The sequence below is a fragment of the Ranitomeya imitator genome, chromosome 2 (assembly GCF_032444005.1).
Source record: "Ranitomeya imitator isolate aRanImi1 chromosome 2, aRanImi1.pri, whole genome shotgun sequence".
Classification (NCBI taxonomy): domain Eukaryota; kingdom Metazoa; phylum Chordata; class Amphibia; order Anura; family Dendrobatidae; genus Ranitomeya; species Ranitomeya imitator.
In genome coordinates this window covers 238,694,547-238,719,978 of record NC_091283.1, presented here as the reverse complement: position 1 = coordinate 238,719,978, position 25,432 = coordinate 238,694,547, and the positions used below count along the sequence as shown (strand labels likewise).

The following is a 25,432-nucleotide window of genomic DNA, read 5'->3' as shown; positions in this document are numbered from 1 at the left end:
GAATATACTCATTACTCGAGATTTCTCGAGCATGCTTGGGGGTCCTCTGAGTATTTTTTAATGCTCGGAGATTTAGTTTTAATCACCGGAGCTGAATGATTTACATCTGTTAGCCAGCATAAGTACATGTGGGGGTTGCCTGGTTGCTAGGGAATCCCCACATGTAATCAAGCTGGCTAACAGATGTAAATGAGTATCCAGAACAAGAAAAGTAACAGCGCACTCACCGGTGTTGAGCAAAAAGCGATTTATTCACATGAAATCATGCGGTGCAGGGAGGGTGGTGAAACACATACGGATGTGTTTCACCACCCTCCCTGCACCGCATGATTTCATGTGAATAAATCGCTTTTTGCTCAACACCGGTGAGTGCACTGTTACTTTTCTTGTTCTGGATACTCTTATACAAATTGTTTTTTTCATGAAGCAGCACCCAGGTGGAGCTTGTATAGCGATTACTTTTTTTCTATTGTGACTAAAGGCTTATACGGTGTGGCACTCAATACCCCTGAAGCAGAAAGGGTCTAACGTATAACGGCTGTGCGATTGCAATATTTCTGGACAGATGTAAATCATTCAGCTGCGGTGATTAAAACTAAATCTCCGAGCACTACTCGGAGGACCCCCGAGCGTGCTCGAGAAATCTCGAGTAATGAGTATACAGTATACAGTAATGAGTATACAGGTCCTTCTCAAAAAATTAGCATATAGTGTTAAATTTCATTATTTACCATAATGTAATGATTACAATTAAACTTTCATATATTATAGATTCATTATCCACCAACTGAAATTTGTCAGGTCTTTTATTGTTTTAATACTGATGATTTTGGCATACAACTCCTGATAACCCAAAAAACCTGTCTCAATAAATTAGCATATTAAGAAAAGGTTCTCTAAACGACCTATTACCCTAATCTTCTGAATCAACTAATTAACTCTAAACACATGCAAAAGATACCTGAGGCTTTTATAAACTCCCTGCCTGGTTCATTACTCAAAACCCCCATCATGGGTAAGACTAGCGACCTGACAGATGTCAAGAAGGCCATCATTGACACCCTCAAGCAAGAGGGTAAGACCCAGAAAGAAATTTCTCAACAAATAGGCTGTTCCCAGAGTGCTGTATCAAGGCACCTCAATGGTAAGTCTGTTGGAAGGAAACAATGTGGCCGAAAACGCTGTACAACGAGAAGAGGAGACCGGACCATGAGGAAGATTGTGGAGAAGGACAGATTCCAGACCTTGGGGAACCTGAGGAAGCAGTGGACTGAGTCTGGTGTGGAAACATCCAGAGCCACCGTGCACAGGCGTGTGCAGGAAATGGGCTACAGGTGCCGCATTCCCCAGGTAAAGCCACTTTTGAACCATAAACAGCGGCAGAGGCGCCTGACCTGGGCTACAGAGAAGCAGCACTGGACTGTTGCTAAGTGGTCCCAAGTACTTTTTTCTGATGAAAGCAAATTTTGCATGTCATTCGGAAATCAAGGTGCCAGAGTCTGGAGGAAGACTGGGGAGAAGGAAATGCCAAAATGCCTGAAGTCCAGTGTCAAGTACCCACAGTCAGTGATGGTGTGGGGTGCCATGTCAGCTGCTGGTGTTGGTCCACTGTGTTTCATCAAGGGCAGGGTCAATGCAGCTAGCTATCAGGAGATTTTGGAGCACTTCATGCTTCCATCGGCTGAAATGCTTTATGGAGATGAAGATTTCATTTTTCAGCACGACCTGGCACCTGCTCACAGTGCCAAAACCACTGGTAAATGGTTTACTGACCATGGTATTACTGTGCTCAATTGGCCTGCCAACTCTCCTGACCTGAACCCCATAGAGAATCTGTGGGATATTGTGAAGAGAAAGTTGAGAGACGCAAGACCCAACACTCTGGATGAGCTTAAGGCCGCTATTGAAGCATCCTGGGCCTCCATAACATCTCAGCAGTGTCACAGGCTGATTGCCTCCATGCCACGCCGCATTGAAGCAGTCATTTCTGCCAAAGGATTCCCGACCAAGTATTGAGTGCATAACTGAACATTATTATTTGATGGTTTTTTTGTTTGTTATTAAAAAACACTTTTATTTGATTGGATGGGTGAAATATGCTAATTTATTGAGACAGGTTTTTTGGGTTATCAGGAGTTGTATGCCAAAATCATCAGTATTAAAACAATAAAAGACCTGACAAATTTCAGTTGGTGGATAATGAATCTATAATATATGAAAGTTTAATTGTAATCATTACATTATGGTAAATAATGAAATTTAACACTATATGCTAATTTTTTGAGAAGGACCTGTATAAGCTCATCACTAATAGGCATCATAGCAACCGAGTGGGCTACCGTTTTGGATGATACACTCCTGCCTATCCAACTATTGTATGGTAAATATCTCATAGATCCTGGGTTCATTAGTATCTGCACCAAGAATGAGGCTAAGTGAGTATTAATTGTTGGTGGTCGGAGGTAGTCAGTGATGTGGATGGTACCATATTGTGCATGTAGGGGGCAGTACGGTGGGAACATTAGAAAGTGGGGGGATGGCAGTACTGTGGAGACATTATCCTGTGTCTGTGGGAAGTCAAAATTGTGGGAACTTTATACTGTGTGTGGGGGTATGCGGTACTATGAGAACATTATATTGTGTGTGGAGGTATGGAGGTACTGTAGGAACATTATACTGTGTGTGGGGGTATGGCGGTACTATGAGAACATTATACTGTGTGTGGGGGTACGGCGGTACTACTGTAGGAACATTATACTGTGTGTGGTGGTATGGCGGTACTGTAGGAAAATTATACTGTGTGTGGGGGTATGGCGGTACTGAAGGAAAATTATACTGTGTGTGGGGGTATGGCGGTACTGTAGGAATATTATACTGTTGATAGGGTAAATAATCACCGCGCTAGCTGAACTTGGTACAAGAGTGAATAGTTAGAAAATATATAATATACTAGTACTCACTTGCTTGCTTAAAAGGATCTGACTTGCGTAGGTCGATCCTGCTTGCTGAGGTAGCTGTTGGGAGAGCTGGAATAGTGGTTCGAATAATTTGAGGATGTATATATATGTATGTATATGTGATAAATTTATGTGATAATTTATGGTGTCAGGATGTACTTACAGATGTTGCCAGGTACCGTGCATAGTAGGGCCCGAAAAGGGAGATATTTAGAATAGATGGTCCACTAGTACTGTACCGGGTTTATGGAGTATATAGAAATAGCTCCCAATAAGGAGAGGTTTCAATACTTTGTTGCCGGTTTGATATGAAGTCTCTATAGCATATAAACACATATGGGGTATAGTCACATATGGGGTATAATTTAAGTACCCTAGATATTCATCAAGTGTGTGTAGCCCAATGCAGCGTGCTTAAAAGGGTAAGTCAGAAGGTACACTTACTGTGCAAGATAGTAGTAAGATTGAGAGCTGTACACGACCCACCGGGTAGTGAAGGTGGCCGAGCTGGAGTACGGTGCTCGGGGATTGCCGCCAGGAAGGAATAGTGTTCGGCGCGTGAAGCGCTATGGTCGGGGACCTCGGGAGGACACAGGAGGCGCCCGCTGCCGAGCTGGAGTACGGTGCTCGGGAACTACCGCCAGAGAGGAGTAGTGTTTGGCGCGTGGAGCGCTATGGATGGGGACCTCAGGAGAATACAAGAAGCGCCCGCTACCCGCGTGCTCCGGCCGTGAGCAGTGTAGGAATGCGGCGCGCGAAATGGGCGGAGCTGAGATGTGACGTCACAAATGAGCGAGGACGGGGGCTCGGTTAGGGAATTTTACCAACGCATTTCAAGAGGAATCTCCTCTCTTCATCAGGGCTGTATCCATAACCGGCTACTCGCCTCATTATATACCTGAGGCTCCCCATTACTTGATATTGGCTAATTAATGCTTGTTAGAACAATTGGATAATTATGTTGGGCTTTAGAAGGCTGATCGGTGGCAGGCTGAGAGGTTACTTGAGTGTACTTATAGTACAAAAGAGGCCATATCATGAAAGATAGATCATAAATGATAGAGGTTGAGTCTATGAAAGTTGCTGGGTATATACGGGAGACCCCTGGTATGATACCTGTGGATATGCCTACATGAATAGGGCGGTGGACTACTATGTAGTGAACCAGTTTTTGATATAATTAAAAAATCTAATTTTATTAATAATTAGGGATAAAAACGTGATGAAAATTAAAATATGATGAAAAACATAGAACACAATAAAACATTGGAGATAAATGTAAAAAATATATAAAAATATAAGTATATAGATATATAAGAATATAAAAACATGAATATAAAAATGCCCTCAAAATGGCAAAGTATATATGTCAACGTGCATTGATGCGTATGTTCTAGTACTAAGGCAGACAGGCACATGCCTGAGCCCATTTTGCTAGAGTATTAAAATGCGTAAGGCTCTATCTCCTGGTTCAGGCCATTAGGGGCCAGACTGTCCAGAGTAAATATCCATTTAGATTCGATTCTGGACATAGTTTTTAGGAAGTCCCCACCCCTAGGATTCGGCGGGACCACTTGAATGCCACAAAAGAAAATTCCTTGGCATGATTGGTTGTGTTTTTCAGAAAAGTGCTGTGACAATGGGTGTCCCTTAAAACCCTTTGTGATGTTGTCCAGATGTTATTTGATTCTTTTTTGTAGACGTCTTTTGGTTCTACCCACATATATTTTTTCGCAAGGGCATATTAGGATGTAGATGACTCCCTTGGTTTGGCATGTGATGTTTGTTCTGATATTGTAATGATTAGACTTATATGTATCCGTGAAAGAAGTATACAATTTTTTGGCAGTGCTGTGCGTTTGCAGCAGGAGCATGTGCCACATGGGCGAAAACCCCCTGTTTGTGTTAGGGATTTTATAGGCAGCAAAGCTTGTTTATTGGTGGTGGAGGTGACTAATTTAGTTGTGGGGTCCAGTAAGAGACCCAAATTTTGTGCTTTTTTATATATGAATTTGGGATGTTGTGGTAGTAAATCACCAATACACTTGTCTCCATCGGCCAGTGTTTGTGGACAATTTTGTTAAACTTTTGGTGGTCCGCATGGAATTGGGTAATGATGGGTAGTCGATTGATTTGTTCCTTAATAGTTGGTGGATTGGGATTGACTTTGGTTTTTGGATAATAGAGAATCCCTTGGAATAGCTTCCACCTCTGATCTGGCCTGAGCTAGAGCTTGTGCATCATACCCTTTCTCCTTAAATTGAGCAGTTAGATGTTGAGTTTCTGTGTGATAATCTTCGATTTTGGTACAGTTTCTCCGTATTCTCGTGAACTGACCCTTGGGGATGTTGGTTAGCCATACGGGGAGATGGCAGCTACTAGTGTGGATGAAGCTGTTTGAATCTACATCCTTGCGGTACCCTTTGGTGATCAGTTCGTTGTTCTCGATACAAATGGTTAGGTCGAGAAAGTTTATACTGGATTGGCTATATGAGGCCGTAAATTCTAGGCCATAGGTGTTAGAGTTTAACCCCATAATGAAGATTTGTAGGTCTGGAGCCGTTTCATAGACGATGTCTTGTTCATTTGGGAGGGTACAATTCCAGACCTACAAATCTTCATTATGGGGTTAAACTCTAACACCTATGGCCTATCCAAAAACAGCTTCATCCACACTAGTAGCTGCCATCTCCCCGTATGGTTAACCAACATCCCCAAGGGTCAGTTCACGAGAATACGGAGAAACTGTACCAAAATCGAAGATTATCACACAGAAACTCAACATCTAACTGCTCAATTTAAGGAGAAAGGGTATGATGCACAAGCTCTAGCTCAGGCCAGATCAGAGGTGGAAGCTATTCCAAGGGATTCTCTATTATCCAAAACCAAAGTCAATCCCAATCCACCAATTATTAAGGAACAAATCAATCGACTACCCATCATTACCCAATTCCATGCGGACCACCAAAAGTTTAACAAAATTGTCCACAAACACTGGCCGATACTACAGGGAGACAAGTGTATTGGTGATTTACTACCACAACATCCCAAATTCATATATAAAAAAGCACAAAATTTGGGCCTCTTACTGGCCCCCACAACTAAATTAGTCACCTCCACCACCAATAAACAAGCTTTGCTGCCTATAAAATCCCTAACACTAACAGGGTTTTTTTGCCCATGTGGCACATGCTCCTGCTGCAAACGCACAGCACTGCCAAAAAAATTGTATACATCTTTCACGGATACATATAAGTCTAATCATTACAATATCAGAACAAACATCACATGCCAAACCAAGGGACTCATCTACATCCTAATATGCCCTTGCAAAAAAATATATGTGGGTAGAACCAAAAGACGTCTACAAAAAAGAATCAAAGAACATCTGGACAACATCACAAAGGGTTTTAAGAGACACCCATTGTCACGGCACTTTTCTGAAAAACACAACCAATCATGCCAAGGAATTTTCTTTTGTGGCATTCAAGTGGTCCCGCCGAATCCTAGGGGTGGGGACTTCCTAAAAACTATGTCCAGAATCGAATCTAAATGGATATTTAATCTGGACAGTCTGGCCTCTAATGGCCTGAACCAGGAGATAGTTTTACGCATTTTAATACTCTAGCAAAATGGGCTCAGGTATGTGCCTGTCTGCCTTAGTACTAGAACATACGCATCAATGCACGTTGACATATATACTTTGCCATTTTGCGGGCATTTTTATATTCATGTTTTTATATTCTTATTTATCTATATACTTATATTTTTTATATATTTTTTACATGTATCTCCAATGTTTTATTGTGTTCTATGTTTTTCATCATATTTTAATTTTCATCACGTTTTTATCCCTAATTATTAATAAAATTAGATTTTTTAATTATATCAAAAACTGGTTCACTACATAGTAGTCCACCGCCCTATTCATGTAGGCATATCCACAGGTATCATACCAGGGGTCTCCCGTATATACCCAGCAACTTTCATAGACTCAACCTCTATCATTTATGATCTATCTTTCATGATATGGCCTCTTTTGTACTATAAGTACACTCAAGTAACCTCTCAGCCTGCCACCGATCAGCCTTCTAAAGCCCGACATAATTATCCAATTGTTCTAACAAGCATTAATTAGCCAATATCAAGTAATGGGGAGCCTCAGGTATATAATGAGGCGAGTAGCCGGTTATGGATACAGCCCTGATGAAGAGAGGAGATTCCTCTTGAAACGCGTTGGTAAAAATTCCCTAACCGAGCCCCGTCCTCGCTCATTTGTGACGTCACATCTCAGCTCCGCCCATTTCGCTCGCCGCATTCCTGCACTGCTCATGGCCGGAGCACGCGGGTAGCGGGCGCTTCTTGTATTCTCCTGAGGTCCCCATCCACAGCGCTCCACGCGCCGAACACTACTCCTCTCTGGCGGTAGTTCCCGAGCACCGTACTCCAGCTCGGCAGCGGGCGCCTCCTGTGTCCTCCCGAGGTCCCCGACCATAGCGCTTCACGCGCCGAACACTATTCCTTCCTGGCGGCAATCCCCGAGCACCGTACTCCAGCTCGGCCACCTTCACTACCCGGTGGGTCGTGTACAGCTCTCAATCTTACTATTATCTTGCACAGTAAGTGTACCTTCTGACTTACCCTTTTAACCCCTTCAAGACCCAGCCTATTTTGACCTTAAAGACCTTGCCGTTTTTTGCAATTCTGACCAGTGTCCCTTTATGAGGTAATAACTCAGGAACGCTTCAACGGATCCTAGCGGTTCTGAGATTGTTTTTTCGTGACATATTGGGCTTCATGTTAGTGGTAAATTTAGGTCAATAAATTCTGCATTTATTTGTGATAAACACGGAAATTTGGCGAAAATTTTGAAAATTTCGCAATTTTCACATTTTGAATTTTTATTCTGTTAAACCAGAGAGATATGTGACACAAAACAGTTAATAAATAACATTTCCCACATGTTTACTTTACATCAGCACAATTTTGGAAACAAAATTTTTTTTTGTTAGGAAGTTATAAGGGTTAAAATTCGACCAGCGATTTGTCATTTTTACAACGAAATTTACAAAACCATTTTTTTTAGGGACCACCTCACATTTGAAGTCAGTTTGAGGGGTCTATTTGGCTGAAAATACCCAAAAGTGACACCATTCTAAAAACTGCACCCCTCAAGGTACTCAAAACCACATTCAAGAAGTTTATTAACCCTTCAGGTGCTTCACAGCAGCAGAAGCAACATGGAAGGAAAAAATGAACATTTAACTTTTTAGTCACAAAAATTATCTTTTAGCAACAATTTTTTTATTTTCCCAATGGTAAAAGGAGAAACTGAACCACGAAAGTTGTTGTCCAATTTGTTCTGAGTACGCTGATACCTCATATCTGGGGGTAAACCACTGTTTTGGCGCACGGCAGGGCTTGGAAGGGAAGGAGCGCCATTTGACTTTTTGAATCAAAAATTGGCTCCACTCTTTAGCGGACACCATGTCACGTTTGGAGAGCCCCCGTGTGCCTAAAAATTGGAGCTCCCCCACAAGTGACCCCATTTTGGAAACTAGACGCCCCAAGGAACTTATCTAGATGCATAGTGAGCACTTTGAACCCCCAGGTGCTTCACAAATTGATCCGTAAAAATGAAAAAGTACTTTTTTTTCACAAAAAAATTCTTTTAGCCTCAATTTTTTCATTTTCACATGGGCAACAGGATAAAATGGATCCTAAAATGTGTTGGGCAATTTCTCCTGAGTACACCAATACCTCACATGTGGAGGTAAACCACTGTTTGGGCACATGGTAAGGCTCGGAAGGGAAGGAGCGCCATTTGACTTTTTGAATGAAAAATTATTTCCATCGTTAGCGGACACCATGTCGCGTTTGGATAGCTCCTGTGTGCCTAAACATTGGCGCTCCCCCACAAGTGACCCCATTTTGGAAACTAGACCCCCCAAGGAACTAATTTAGATGCCTAGTGAGCACTTTAAACCCTCAGGTGCTTCACAAATTGATCTGTAAAAATGAAAAAGTAATTTTTTTTCACAAAAAAATTCTTTTCGCCTCAATTTTTTCATTTTCACATGGGCAGTAGGATAAAATGGATCATAAAATTTGTTGGGCAATTTCTCCCGAGTACGCCGATACCTCATATGTGGGGGTAAACCACTGTTTGGGCACTCGGCAGGGCTCGGAAGAGAAGGCGCGCCATTTGACTTTTTGAATGGAAAATTAGCTCCAATTGTTAGCGGACACCATGTCGCGTTTGGAGAGCCCCTGTGTGCCTAAACATTGGAGCTCCCGCACAAGTGACCCCATTTTGGAAACTAGACCCCCCAGGGAACTTATCTAGATGCATATTGAGCACTTTAAACCCCCAGGTGCTTCACAGAAGTTTATAACGCAGAGCCATGAAAATAAAAAATAATTTTTCTTTCCTCAAAAATGATTTTTTAGCCTGGAATTTCCTATTTTGCCAAGGATAATAGGAGAAATTGGACCCCAAATATTGTTGTCCAGTTTGTCCTGAGTACGCTGATACCCCATATGTGGGGGTAAACCACTGTTTGGGCGCACGGCAGGGCTCGGAAGGGATGGCACGCCATTTGGCTTTTTAAATGGAAAATTAGCTCCAATCATTAGCGGACACCATGTCACGTTTGGAGAGCCCCTGTGTGCCTAAACATTGGAGATCCCCCAGAAATGACACCATTTTAGAAACTAGACCCCCAAAGGAACTAATCTAGATGTGTGGTGAGGACTTTGAACCCCCAAGTGCTTCACAGAAGTTTATAACGCAGAGCCATGAAAATAAAAAAAAAAATTATTTTCTCAAAAATGATCTTTTAGCCTGCAATTTTTTATTTTCCCAAGGGTAACAGGAGAAATTTGACGCCAAAAGTTGTTGTCCAGTTTCTCCTGAGTACGCTGATACCCCATATGTGGGGGTAAATCACTGTTTGGGCACATGCCGGGGCTCGGAAGTGAAGTAGTGACGTTTTGAAATGCAGACTTTGATGGAATGCTCTGTGGGCGTCACGTTGCGTTTGCAGAGCCCCTGATGTGGCTTAACAGTAGAAACCCCCCACAAGTGACCCCATTTTGGAAACTAGACCCCCAAAGGAACTTATCTAGATGTGTGGTGAGCACTTTGAACCCCCAAGTGCTTCATAGAAGTTTATAATGCAGAGCCGTGAAAATAATAAATACGTTTTCTTTCCTCAAAAATAATTATTTAGCCCAACATTTTTTATTTTCCCAAGGGTAACAGGAGAAATTTGACCCCAATATTTGTTGTCCAGTTTCTCCTGAGTACGGTGATACCCCATATGTGGGGGTAAACTACTGTTTGGGCACATGCCGGGGCTTGGAATTGAAGTAGTGACGTTTTGAAATGCAGACTTTGATGGAATGCTCTGCGGGCGTCACGTTGCGTTTGCAGAGCCCCTGATGTGCCTAAACAGTAGAAACCCCCCACAAGTGACCCCATTTTGGAAACTAGACCCTGAAAGGAACTTATCTAGATGTGTGGTGAGCACTTTGAACCCCCAAGTGCTTCATAGAAGTTTATAATGCAGAGCCGTGAAAATAATAAATACGTTTTCTTTCCTCAAAAATAATTATTTAGCCCAGAATTTTTTATTTTCCCAAGGGTTACAGGAGAAATTGGACCCCAAAAGTTGTTGTCCAGTTTCTCCTGAGTACGCTGATACCCCATATGTGGGGGTAAACCACTGTTTGGGCACACGTCGGGGTTCAGAAGGGAAGTAGTGACTTTTGAAATGCAGACTTTGATGGAATGGTCTGCGGGTGTCACGTTGCGTTTGCAGAGCCCCTGGTGTGCCTAAACAGTAGAAACCCCCCACAAGTGACCCCATTTTAGAAACTAGACCCCCCAAGGAACTTATCTAGATATGTGGTGAGCACTTTGAACCCCCAAGTGCTTCACAGATGTTTACAACGCAGAGCCGTGAAAATAAAAAATCATTTTTCTTTCCTCAAAAATTATGTTTTAGCAAGCATTTTTTTAGATTCACAAGGGTAACAGGAGAAATTGGACCCCAGTAATTGTTGCGCAGTTTGTCCTGAGTATGCTGGTACCCCATATGTGGGGGTAAACCACTGTTTGGGCACACGTCAGGGCTCGGAAGTGAGGGAGCACCATTTGACTTTTTGAATACGAGATTGGCTGGAATCAATGGTGGCGCCATGTTGCGTTTGGAGACCCCTGATGTGCCTAAACAGTGGTAACCCCTCAATTCTACCTCCAACACTAACCCCAACACACCCCTAACCCTAATCCCAACTGTAGCCATAATCCTAATCACAACCCTAACCCCAACACACCCCTAACCACAACCCTAACCCCAACACACCCCTAACCCTAACCACAACCCTAATTCCAACCCTAACCCTAAGGCTATGTGCCCACGTTGCGGATTCGTGTGAGATATTTCCGCACCATTTTTGAAAAATCTGCGGGTAAAAGGCACTGTGTTTTACCTGCGGATTTTCCGCGGATTTCCAGTGTTTTTTGTGCGGATTTCACCTGCGGATTCCTATTGAGGAACAGGTGTAAAACGCTGCGGAATCCGCACAAAGAATTGACATGCTGCGGAAAATACAACGCAGCGTTCCCGCGCGGTATTTTCCGCACCATGGGCACAGCGGATTTGGTTTTTCATATGTTTACATGGTACTGTAAACCTGATGGAACACTGCTGCGAATCCGCAGCCAAATCAGCACCGTGTGCACATAGCCTAATTCTAAAGGTATGTGCACACGCTGCGGAAAACGCTGCGGATCCGCAGCAGTTTCCCATGAGTGTACAGTTCAATGTAAACCTATGGGAAACAAAAATCGCTGTACACATGCTGCGGAAAAACTGCACGGAAACGCAGCGGTTTACATTCCACAGCATGTCACTTCTTTGTGCGGATTCCGCAGCGGTTTTACAACTGCTCCAATAGAAAATCGCAATTGTAAAACCGCAGTGAAATGCGCAGAAAAAAACGCGGTAAATCCGCCATAAATCCGCAGCGGTTTAGCACTGCGGATTTATCAAATCCGCAGCGGAAAAATCCGCAGAGGACCAGAATACGTGTGCACATTCCTAACCCTAACCCTAGCCCTAACCCTATCCCTACCCCTAACCCTACCCCTAACCCTACCCCTAACCCTAACCCTACCCCTATTCTAACATTAGTGGAAAAAAAAAAATTTCTTTATTTTTTTATTGTCCCTACCTATGGGGGTGACAAAGGGGGGGGGTCATTTATTATTTTTTTTATTTTGATCACTGAGATAGATTATATCTCAGTGATCAAAATGCACTTTGGAACGAATCTGCCGGCCGGCAGATTCGGCGGGCGCACTGCGCATGCGCCCGCCATTTTGGAAGATGGCGGCGCCCGGGAGAAGACGGACGGGACCACGGCTGGATCGGTAAGTATGATAGGGTGGGGGGGGACCACGGGGGGGGGGGGGGATCGGAGCACGGGGGGGGAATCGGAGCACGGGAGGGGTGGAACGGAGCGCGGGGGGCGTGGAACGGAGCACGGGGGGGCTGGAACGGAGCACGGGGGGGTGGAACGGAGCACGGGGGGGGGTGGATCGGAGTGCAGGGGGGGTGATTGGAGCACGGGGGGGTGATTGGAGCACGGGGGGAGCGGACACGAGCACGGGGGGGGAGCGGAGCACTGGACGGAGGGGAGCCGGAGCAGTGTACCGGCCAGATCGGGGGGGTGGGGGGGCGATCGGAGGGGTGGGGTGGGGGCACACTAGTATTTCCAGCCATGGCCGATGATATTTCAGCATCGGCCATGGCTGGATTGTAATATTTCACCCGTTATAATGGGTGAAATATTACAAATCGCTCTGATTGGCAGTTTCACTTTCAACAGCCAATCAGAGCGATCGTAGCCACGAGGGGGTGAAGCCACCCCCCCTGGGCTAAACTACCACTCCCCCTGTCCCTGCAGATCGGGTGAAATGGGAGTTAACCCTTTCACCCGGTCTGCAGGGACGCGATCTTTCCATGACGCCGCATAGGCGTCATGGGTCGGATTGGCACCGACTTTCATGACGCCTACGTGGCGTCAAAGGTCGGGAAGGGGTTAAAGAAGTTGTCCACTACTATAAAGTTTTTTGTTTTTTTTCATAAATCTTGCTATTATGTGCCACTGAAAACATCTACTGTGTTTATTTTAGCAATATTACCTGTTATCATGCTGTAGCAGCACATCTTCAGTGCTGGATTCAGCTCTCATGGGGTTAATCGACAACTTCCTTATTGTGCCCTAATACTACAAGTTCCATGATGCTTTGTACTGCCACTAAGCCCAAACCTAGCACACCCACTCCAAAAACACACCCAAACCCCTCCCTCCTCTCTCTTCAGAAAGATTTGTGATGTCATTTCTGTCCAACTCCTCTTTTACATTTGTCCAACCCACACTCCATTACACACAGATAGATAGATAGATAGATAGATAGATAATTAGATACATAGATAGATAATAGATAGATACATAGATAGATAATAGATAGATAGATAGATAGATAGATAGATAGATAGATAGATAGATAGATGTGGGATAGATAGATAGATAGATAGATAGATAGATAGATAGATAGATAGATAGATAGATAGATAGATAGATAATAGATAGATAGATGTGGGATAGATAGATAGATAGATAGATAGATAGATAGATAGATAGATAGATAGATGTGGGATAGATAGATAGATAGATAGATAATAGATAGATAGATGTGGGATAGATAGATAGATAGATAGAGAGATAGATAGATAGATAGATAGATATTAGATACATAGATAGATAATAGATAGATACATAGATAGATAATAGATAGATAGATAGATAGATAGATAGATAGATAATAGATAGATAGATGTGGGATAGATAGATAGATAGATAGATAGATAGATAGATAGATAGATAGATAGATAGATATTAGATACATAGATAGATAATAGATAGATACATAGATAGATAGATAGATAGATAGATAGATAGATAGATAGATAGATAGATAGATAGATAGATGTGGGATAGATAGATAGATAGATAGATAGATAGATAGATAGATAGATAGATGTGGGATAGATAGATAGATAGATAGATAGATAGATAGATAGATAGATAGATAGATAGATGTGGGATAGATAGATAGATAGATAGATAGATAGATAGATAGATAGATAGATAGATAGATAGATAATAGATAGATAGATGTGGGATAGATAGATAGATAGATAGATAGATAGATAGATAGATAGATAGATGTGGGATAGATAGATAGATAGATATTAGATAGATAGATGTGGGATAGATAGATAGATAGATATTAGATACATAGATATATAATAGATAGATAGATAATAGATAGATAGATAGATAGATAGATAGATAATAGATAGATAGATGTGGGATAGATAGATAGATATTAGATACATAGATAGATAATAGATAGATAGATAGATAGATAGATAGATAGATAGATAGATAGATAGATAGATAGATGTGGGATAGATAGATAGATATTAGATACATAGATAGATAATAGATAGATAGATAGATAGATGTGGGATAGATAGATAATAGATAGATACATAGATAGATAATAGATAGATAATAGATAGATGTGAGATAGCAATACATGGAGCCGCACGCTCCGCTCCGGAGTGCTGGTGCCAGAACTTGTATTTAACCTGCAAGACTCGGCCGTATCTCGCTGTAGTGTGACTCCGGCCTTACACTTTCATTGAGATGTAACAAATATCTGCAGTTTTGCTGCGGATGTGGGTCCAAGAAACGCTGCAGTTCAGGAGGAGGGAAGCGTGTGGGTGGTGACCAGGGCCGGACTGGCCATCGGGCACTTCTGGCAAATGCCAGAAGGGCCGGTGCCAGTAGTGGGCCGCTGCACTCTTTCCCCCTCCTTCCGCCAGTGCCGCCGCCGCATTCAACTATACCGGCGTCTATGACGCCGGTATAGTTCAATGCAATGATGGAGGAGAGAGTGTCCGCTGACGCGCCCTCTCCCATCATTCCCCTCTGCCTCTGACACTGCGGGTGCGCGATGACATCATATCATCACAGACCTGCTGTGTCCCGGGCAGACTGCAGCCGCCGAGACAGGAGCAGCGCGGGCAAGAGGAAAGGTGAGGAGAGTGTGGAGCCATTATCGGGGGGATGAGATGTGGGTTGTGCTGTATATACCACTGTGTGGGTTGTGCTGTGTATATACCACTGTGTGGGCTGTGCTGTGTATATACCACTGTGTGGGCTGTGCTGTGTACATACCACTGTGTGGGCTGTGCTGTGTACATACCACTGTGTGGGCTGTGCTGTGTATATACCACTGTGTGGGCTGTGCTGTGTATATACCACTGTGTGGGCTGTGCTGTGTACATACCACTGTGTGGGCTGTGCTGTGTATATACCACTGTGTGGGCTGTGCTGTGTATATACCACTGTGTGGTATATACCACTGTGTGGGCTGTGCTGTGTATACACCACTGTGTGGGCTGTGCTGTGTATATACCACTGTGTGGGCTGTGCTGTGTATATACCACTGTGTGGGCTGTGCTGTGTATATACCACTGTGTGGGCTGTGCTGTGTATATACCACTGTGTGGGCTGTGCTGTGTATATACCACTGTGTGGGCTGTGCTGTGTATACACCACTGTGTGGGCTGTGCTGTGTATATACCACTGTGTGGGCTGTGCTGTGTATATACCGCTGTGTGGGCTGTGCTGTGTATACACCACTGTGTGGGCTGTGCTGTGAATATACCACTGTGTGGGCTGTGCTGTGTATATACCACTGTGTGGGCTGTGCTGTGTATATACCACTGTGTGGGCTGTGCTGTGTATATACCACTGTGTGGGCTGTGCTGTGTATATACCACTGTGTGGGCTGTGCTGTGTATATACCACTGTGTGGGCTGTGCTGTGTATATACCACTGTGTGGGCTGTGTTGTGTATATACCACTGTGTGGGCTGTGCTGTGTATATATCACTGTGTGGGCTGTGCTGTGTATATACCACTGTGTGGGCTGTGTTGTGTATACTACTACGCGGGCTGTGCTGTATATACTACTACGCGGGCTGTGCTGTATATACTACGACCCGGACTGTGCTGTATACTACTACACGGGCTGTGCTGTATACTACTATGCGGGCTGTGCTGTATATACTACGACCCGTGCTGTGCTGTATACTACTACACGGGCTGTGCTGTATACTACTATGCGGGCTGTGCTATATACTATGCAAGTTGTGCTATATTATATGCGGGCTTTGATATATACTATGGGAGGTATATTATATTCTATGGGGGAGGCCGTGTTATATACTACTAGCTATTGAACCCGTTCTACGCCCAGGTGGCGAGCATTTATATTGGTATATGGTCTCCATCCTGTCATGTGCTGCTCCATCCTGCGCCCCCATCCTGTCATGTGCTGCTCCCATCCTTCACCCCTGTTCTGTCATGTGCTGCTGCCATCCTGCAGCCCCATTCTGACATGCGCTGCTCCCATCCTGCGCCCCCATTCTGACATGTGCTGCTCCCATCCTGCGCACCCGTTCTGTCATGTGCTCCCATCCTGCGCCACCGTTCTGTCATGTGCTCCCATCCTGCGCCACCGTTCTGTAATTTGCTGCTCCCATGCATATGGCCGGTACACTGCTCCATTATGGTTCATGGCCCCCATAACATGCTCCATAGTATATGCCCCGTACACTGCTCCATAAATGTTGATGGCCCCCATAAGATGCTCCATAGTATTATATGCCCAGTATGCTGCTGCGATATATATAAAAAAAAATTACATACTCACCTATCGTCGCTGGGCGCCGAGTGCTGGGGGGCCATAGCAGGCGGGGACACCGGCGCGCTGTGGGGGTCAGGTGCCGGTATTGCCGCTAGCTTAGGCCCCCGACACTTGCTATATTCACCTGTCCCCTGTTCCAGCGCTGCACGCCGCTTCTTCCGGGTCCTCTGGCTGTGACTGTTCAGTCAGAGGGCGGCGCGCATTAAGCGCGTCATCGGGCCCTCTGAACTGTGAAAATCACAGGCAGAGGACCCGGGAGACGGAGCCGCACGCAGCGCTGGAACGGGGGACAGGTGAATATAGCTTATACTTACCCTCCTGGCGCGTCCCTGCCTCTCCGTTGGAGATCGCGGTGTGCGTTCAGTGTTTACGCATACCGCGATCTTCTGGGAGCGTCACTCTGTGGGGTCCAGACTGCGCCGGCGCTTGCGCAGTCTATAAAGGCTTCGGACAGAGTGACGCTCCCAGTGTTATATTATAGATGTGGCTGTGTTATATACTACTGCGGGGGTATATTATATTCTATGGGGGAGGCTGTCTTATATACTATATGCGAGCACATTTGCAGGATCCGTTTTTTTTCGCCGGATTTTTTTTTTTCCGCCGTATCCGTTTTTTTCTCAGAGTTGTATTAGCGCTGGAGTGCGCCTGATGGCCACACGTTTCATCCGTTTTTTGCTCGATCCGTCGCTGTGCATTTTTTTCGACGTACCGAAAAACCATTTCTCTGTATGTGTTTTCCGTCTGGCGGAAACAGCTTTTTTGATGTATCCTGCAAAAAACGGATGAAACGTGTGGCCATCAGGTGTAATCCGGCGCTAATACAACTCTATGAGAAAAAACGGATCTGGCGTAAAAAAAAGGATTCGGCGAAAATAAACGGATCCGGTGGAAAAAACAGATCTGGTAGAAAAAAAAAACGGATCCGGCGGAAAAAAACAGATCCGGCGGAAAAAAAAACGTCCCCGTGGAAAAAAACGGATCCTGCAAATGTGCTCGCAGGATGCGTTTCACCCATAGACTTGTATTAGCGACAGATGGCCACAAGTCGCGTCCGTCGTGCTACGGATCTGTCGTGTTTTGGAATACCGTCGGCACGAAAAAACGTTCAAGTGAACGTTTTTTTGGCCGTTGCGCCCGCTATTTTCTACCGCGCATGCGCGGCAGAAACTCCGCCCCCTCCTCCCCGCACTTCAGAATGGGCAGCGGATGCGTTGAAAAACTGCATCCGCTGCCCACTTCGTACACAAATTTCACAACGTGTGTCGGTACGTCGGTCCGACACATAGCGACAGACCTGTACCGACGCGAGAGTGAAAGAGGCCTTAATGAGCGTTGAATTTAAAAAAAAAAAAAAGAAAAAAACGGCGTGGGCTCCCGCACAATTCTCTGCGCCAGAGGGGGAAAGCCGACGGCCGGGGGCCAATATTTGTAGCCTGCTATGAATATCAGCCCGCAGCTGTCTGCGTAGCCTTTACTGGCTATTAAAATAGGGGGAGCCCCCAAAAAAATGACGTGGGGTCCCCCTATATTTTATAGCCAGAAAGGCTACGCAGACAGCTGTGGGCTTATATTCATAGCTTAGAGAGGGGCCATGGATTTGCCTCCCCCCCCCGGCTACAAATACCAGTCCGCAGCCATCCCAGAAATGGCGCATCTGTAAGATGCGCCAATTCCGGCACTTAGCCCCTCTCTTCCCACTCCCGAGTAGCAGTGGGATATGGGGTAATAAGGGGTTAATGTCACCTTGCTATTGTAAGGTGACATTAAGCCGGGTTAATAATGGAGAGGCGTCAATAAGACGCCTATCCATTACTAATCCAATAGTAAGAAAGGGTTAATAAAACACACACACATTTGGAAAAAAGTATTTTAATATTCTTCATTTAACCATACTTACCATACTTCAGCGCCTGCAAAAAAAAGTAAAATAATAAACCGTATACTCCCTGTCCGACGCAGTCCAATTAATAATGAGTGTCCCACGACGATCTCCCCTATAGAACAGTGACATCGGGTGATGTCACTGCTCTATAGGACCTTCAGTGACACACTGACAGGAGACAATGGCTCCTGCAGTGCATCACTGAGGTTACTCTAGTTCACTGGTCTCACTTTATGGCAATTGCTGCGTGGGAAAATGTCTCACCCAGCAATGCCAATAGTGAGACTAGGGACTATTTTCTCACAGGAGCGTAGGAATACCTTGTGAGGAATACATGATGGAAGGATACCTTCCATCATTGTGTTCCTGGAGCCCCTGGAGAGTGGTCGCATCAACTGATGCTCCTGCTCTCCACGGGAGATCGTCGTGGGACACTCGTTTTAATTGGATTTCTGCGGACAGGGAGTATATTGTTTGTTTATTATTTTAATATTTTTTACAGGTGACAATCGCTTCGATGAACAAAGTGACAAGTGATGGTGAGTATGTACTCTATGTTATATGTACTGTATGTCTGTAGTATGTATGTACTGTATGTCGCATGTCGTGGCATGGTGCATGTCGTGGCATGGTGCATGTCGTGGCATGGTGCATGTCGTCGCATGGTGCATGTAGCATATCGCATGTCGCCGCATGGTGCATGTTGTCGCATGGTGCATGTCGCATGTCGTCGCATGGTGCATGTCGCATGGTGCATGTCATCGCATGGTGCATGTAGCATGGTGCATGTCGCCGCACGTCGTCGCATGGTGCATGTCGGCGCATGGTGCATGTAGCATGTCGCCGCATGGTGCATGTCGTCGCATGGTGCATGTAGCATGGTGCATGTTGTCACATGGTGCATGCAGCATGTCGTCGCATGGTGCATGTCGTCGCATGGTGCATGTCGGCGCATGGTGCATGTAGCATGTCGCCGCATGGTGCATGTTGTTGCATAGTGCATGTAGCATGTCGTCGCATGGTGCATGTCGTCGCATGGTGCATGTTGTCGAATGGTGCATGTCGTCGCATGGCGCATGTCGTCGCATGGTGCATGTCGTCGCATGGTGTCGCATGGTGTGTGTTGTATGTATGTATGTATGGTGTTTTTTTTTTTTTTTACATTCAACACATTAGCCGGATGATGGGACTACTACTGTCCCATCATTGGCTAATGTCACTCACTGTCAGTGTAGCAGGCAGAGCCCGATGGGACTTGTAGTCCCATCGGACGATGCCTGTACACACACACGCACAGCGCCGGCACACACACACACACACACAGCGCCGGCACACACACACACACACAGTGCCGGCACACACACACACAGCGCCGGCACACACACACACAGCGCCGGCACACACACACGCACGGCGTCGGCACACGCACAGCGCCGGCACACACACACACACACACGCACAGCGCCGGCACACACACACAGCGCCGGCACACACGCACAGCGCCGGCACACACGCACAGCGCCGGCACGCACGCACAGCGCCCGCACACACACACGCACGGCGTCGGCACACGCACAGCGCCGGCACACACACACACACGCACAGCGCCGGCGTGCACACACACGCACAGCGCCGGCGTGTGCACACACACGCACAGCGTCGGCACACGCACACACACACAGCGCCGGCACACACACACACACACAGTGCCGGCACACACACACACAGCGCCGGCACACACACACGCACGGCGTCGGCACACGCACAGCGCCGGCACACACACACACACACGCACAGCGCCGGCACACACACACAGCGCCGGCACACACGCACAGCGCCGGCACGCACGCACAGCGCCGGCACGCACGCACAGCGCCCGCACACACACACGCACGGCGTCGGCACACGCACAGCGCCGGCACACACACACACACACACGCACAGCGCCGGCGTGCACACACACGCACAGCGCCGGCGTGTGCACACACACGCACAGCGTCGGCACACGCACACACACACAGCGCCGGCACACACACACAGCGCCGGCACACACACACGCACAGCGCCGGCGGGCAGAAACATGTCGTCGCATGGTGCATGCAGCATGTCGTCGCATGGTGTGTGTTGTATGTATTGTGTTTTTTTTTTTTGTTTTTTTTACATTCAACACATTAGCCGGATGATGGGACTACTACTGTCCCATCATTGGCTAATGTCATTCACTGTCAGTGTAGCAGGCAGAGCCCGATGGGACTTGTAGTCCCATCGGACGATGCCTGCACACACACGCACAGCGTCGGCACACACACACACGCACAGCGCCGGCACACACACACGCACAGCGCCGGCACACACACACACGCACAGCGCCGGCACACACACACACACACAGCGCCGGCACACACACACGTACGGCGTCGGCACACGCACAGCGCCGGCACACACACGCACGGCGTCGGCACACACACACGCACAGTGCCGGCGTACACACACGCACAGCGTCAGCACACACACACAGCGCCGGCACACACACACATGCACAGCGCCGGCGGGCAGAAACACCGGCGCCGGCGGGCACAAGCACCGGCGGGCAGAAACAGCGGCGCCGGCGGGCAGAAGCACCGGCGCCGGCGGGCACAAGCGCCGGCGGGAACAAGCGCCGGCGGGCACAAGCGCCGGCGGGCACAAGCGCTGGCGGGCAGAAACACCGGCGACCGAAGCACAGCCCCGCCCGCACATCATGATCCCAGCACTGAGCAGTGAGCAGTGGCACACAGAGCCCCGCCCGCCCCCAGCACAGCCCTGCAGGCAGCCCCCAGCACCGCCTACAGCCCAGTCACTCTTGCTGAGTGACTGCTGACTGTGGGGTCTGGTCACGCCTGCTGCTGAGGTCACGTCAATTTCTAGAGTCTGGAAATTGACGTGACGTCGGCGGAAATGAGCGGCGGCTGCAGTCTGGGGGTCATGTGACCCGGACTCAGCAGCAGGAATAGCGCCGCTCACAGGCGAAAACGTCAATAGAAGGTAATGGCACAATTCATTAGGGGCCCCGGGGGGGGTACATTGGGGGGTTAATTGAAAGTAGTGGACAACCCCTTTAAGCACGCTGCATTGGGCTACACACACTTGATGAATATCTAGGGTACTTAAATTATACCCCATATGTGACTATACCCCATATGTGTTTATATGCTATAGAGACTTCATATCAAACCGGCAACACAGTATTGAAACCTCTCCTTATTGGGAGCTATTTCTATATACTCCATAAACCCGGTACAGTACTAGTGGACCATCTATTCTAAATATCTCCCTTTTCGGGCCCTACTATGCACGGTACCTGGCAACATCTGTAAGTACATCCTGACACCATAAATTATCACATAATTTATCACATATACATACATATATATATATCCTCAAATTATTAGAACCACTATTCCAGCTCTCCCAACAGCTACCTCAGCAAGCAGGATCGACCTACGCAAGTCAGATCCTTTTAAGCAAGCAAGTGAGTACTAGTATATTATATATTTTCTAACTATTCACTCTTGTACCAAGTTCAGCTAGCGCGGCGATTATTTACCCTATCACTAGTCTTTTTGCCCTTTAACAGGTACCTACACAGAACCTGTTCTAATCGCCAGCTGCTCCTGGACCTTTTCTTCCCCCTTTTTTCGGTGGTAAGCGCCAGTGCTATTATCTGATCTTTAATATTATACTGTGTGGGGGTATGGCGGTACTATGAGAACATTATACTGTGTGTTGGGGTATGGCGGCACAATGAGAACTTTATACTGTGTGTGGGGGTATGGCGGTACTGTGAGAACATTATACTGTGTGTGGAGTATGGCGGTACTATGAGAACATTATACTGTGTGTGGGGGTATGGCGGTACTATGAGAACATTATACTGTGTGGGGGGGTATAGCGGTACTGTAGAAACATTATACTGTGTGTGGGGGTATGGCGGTACTATGAGAACATTATACTGTGTGGGGGGGTATGGCGGTACTATGAGAACATTATACTGTGTGTGGAGTATGGCGGTACTATGAGAACATTATATTGTGTGTGGGGGTATGGCGGTACTATGAGAACATTATATTGTGTGTGGGGGTATGGCGGTACTATGAGAACATTATACTGTGTGGGGGGGTATAGCGGTACTGTAGAAACATTATACTGTGTGTGGGGGTATGGCGGTACTATGAGAACATTATACTGTGTGGGGGGGTATGGCGGTACTATGAGAACATTATACTGTGTGTGGAGTATGGCGGTACTATGAGAACATTATATTGTGTGTGGGGGTATGGCGGTACTATGAGAACATTATACTGTGTGGGGGGGTATAGCGGTACTGTAGAAACATTATACTGTGTGTGGGGGTATGGTGGTACTATGAGAACATTATATTGTGTGTGGGGGTATGGCGGTACTATGAGAACATTATACTGTGTTGGGGGGTATGGCGTTAGTGTAGGAACATTATACTGTGTGTGGGGGTATGGCGGTACTATGAGAACATTATACTGTGTTGGGGGGTATGGCGGTACTATGAGAACATTACACTGTGTGTGGGGGTATGGCGGTACTGTGGAAACATTATACTGTGTGAGCGCCATCATATATATTACATAAGGGGTGTAAAAAGGAGAGTCATAAAAAAGACTCCTCAGGGCTGTGCTGCAATTGTACAGACTGCTATCTGCCGTCCAGACGGGACCATGTGACATCAATGGGAAGAGGGAGGGTTTCCGGAGGGAAGAGTCTAGAGGGTGCACCTGGTCAGGAGACCTTGATGACGCAGTTACTGATATTATAAAGGCCGGAGCCCCAAAGGCAGAACAGATTTGGCGCCAACAAAGGAAAGGGGTGCTGGGAAGAATCTGAGGTACCAGCTCATGGTAAAGTGCCCGAGGCAGCTGGGTGTGGGGCAGAACCCTGCTTACAGGGCATAATGGGGGCATTACACTGTGTGGGGCCAAGAAAGGGGCCCTGTACTAGGAGAACAATCCGCTCCCTCACTTCCTGTCCTCCATAGTTGGCTCGTATGTATCTATTACAGGAAACAGAACAACAACGTTATGATTCTTATAAAGTGGCAACAACAACCCCAAAAGAGTCTCCGTGCAGAAGGGGTTAATGTCCCCGCGCTCAGTAATGGGGAATCTCCACATACCTCCACCTGCAGAGCCGCACTCCACATATGGTAGAGGCTAAATCCAAGTCGGCTAAGGGACCTCTGCTGACGTCACGCCCATGTGACCGGAGGGGGCGGAGCTTCTTCCTCCATAGAGCAGAGCAGACAGGAGGAAGCTGTGGATGTCAGGGCGGATTCCGAGGATTTTGTGCAGGATTTGGAGTGTTTTGGGTCGTTCTCCATAGTCACAGATCAGGTAAGTGGGAGTCTGTCTGGGGAGAAAGGGGTGATGTTGCTTGCATGGGCCTGCATGTGCATGCTGAACGGGGGTCTGCCTGGACAGAAGGGGGTGATGCTTGCATGGGGCTGCATGTGCATGCTGGAGGGGGGTCTGCCTGGGGAGAAAGGGGTGATGTTGCATGGGGCTGCATGTGCGTGGGACTGCATGTGCATGCTGGACGGGGGTCTGCCTGGGGAGAAGGGGGTAATGTTGCTTGCATGGGGCTGCATGTGTATAGTGGAGGGGGGTCTGTCTGGGGAGGAGGGGGTGATGTTTGCATGGGGCTGCATGTGCATGCTGGAAGGGGGGGTCTGCCGGGGGAGATGGTGCTTGCATGGGACTGCGTGCTGATGATCTGCCTGGAGAAGGGGGTACGTTGCTTGCGTGGGACTGCGTGCTGGGGGCGCTACCTAGGGAAGATGGACCGGATTCAAGTTAGTCTGCAGTTAGCTATTAGTTATTAGCTATTCGATTTTCCATGAATGGTGAATTATACATAGAGTGGATATTGTTTGGGTAAAATTTTGATCAGGACTTTGAGACGTTTATTTTGACTACTTGTGGTCCTGGGTTAATCAAGTAAATCGCTTATGTCGCACATAATCAAACGCACTCAATCGTACGTAAGTTCAATTTGAAAACAGGTACCCTGGACCACTAGTACTCAAAATGACCAGATCAATGTCCTGAATAATATTTACCAAAAAAAATATCAACTCTATGTGTAGTTCAGAAGTTATTCACGTAAATCGCTTATGTCGCGAATAAACAAACGCACTTAATCGTATGTAGGTTCAATTTGAAAACAGGTACCCTGGACCACTACTACTCAAAATGAACATATCAATGTCCTGAATAATATTTACCAAAAAAAATATCAATTCTATGTGTAGTTCTGAAGTTATTCACGTAAATCGCTTATGTCGCGAATAAACAAACGCACTTAATCGTACGCAAGTTCAATTTTAAAAAAGGTACCCTTGACCACTACTACTCAAAATGACCAGATCAATGTCCTGAACAATATTTACCAAAAAAAATATCAACTCTTTGTGTAGTTCTGAAGTTATTCACGTAAATCGCTTATGTCGCACATAATCAATCTTACTCAATCTAACAAATTTTGTCCCAAAAATTCAGAACTCTATGTATTTTTGAAGAATTATACAAAATATGCTAACTCCACATGTGAGACATTTTATAGGTACCTCACTGTTTGCTATCACAACTTACTTGAAGTTTCCATAAGGGCTTAACCCACTAATCTATGTTCAATTCAAGGGTTGTTGAACAGATGCTAAGTTTGT

At 46.3% G+C, this 25,432-nt stretch overlaps 1 protein-coding gene across 1 annotated transcript in view; it reads right to left on the bottom strand.

The window, feature by feature from the left end:
- Positions 1-23,971, bottom strand: part of LOC138662835 (oocyte zinc finger protein XlCOF8.4-like) — a 37,930-nt gene extending 13,959 nt beyond the window's left edge. Inside the window, exon 1 of the mRNA XM_069748809.1 lies at positions 23,885-23,971. Coding sequence (XP_069604910.1) covers positions 23,885-23,911 — 27 coding nt within the window. The 5' untranslated portion in view covers positions 23,912-23,971. The remainder of the gene's footprint in view (positions 1-23,884) is intronic.
- Between the last annotated feature and the right edge of the window lie 1,461 nt (positions 23,972-25,432).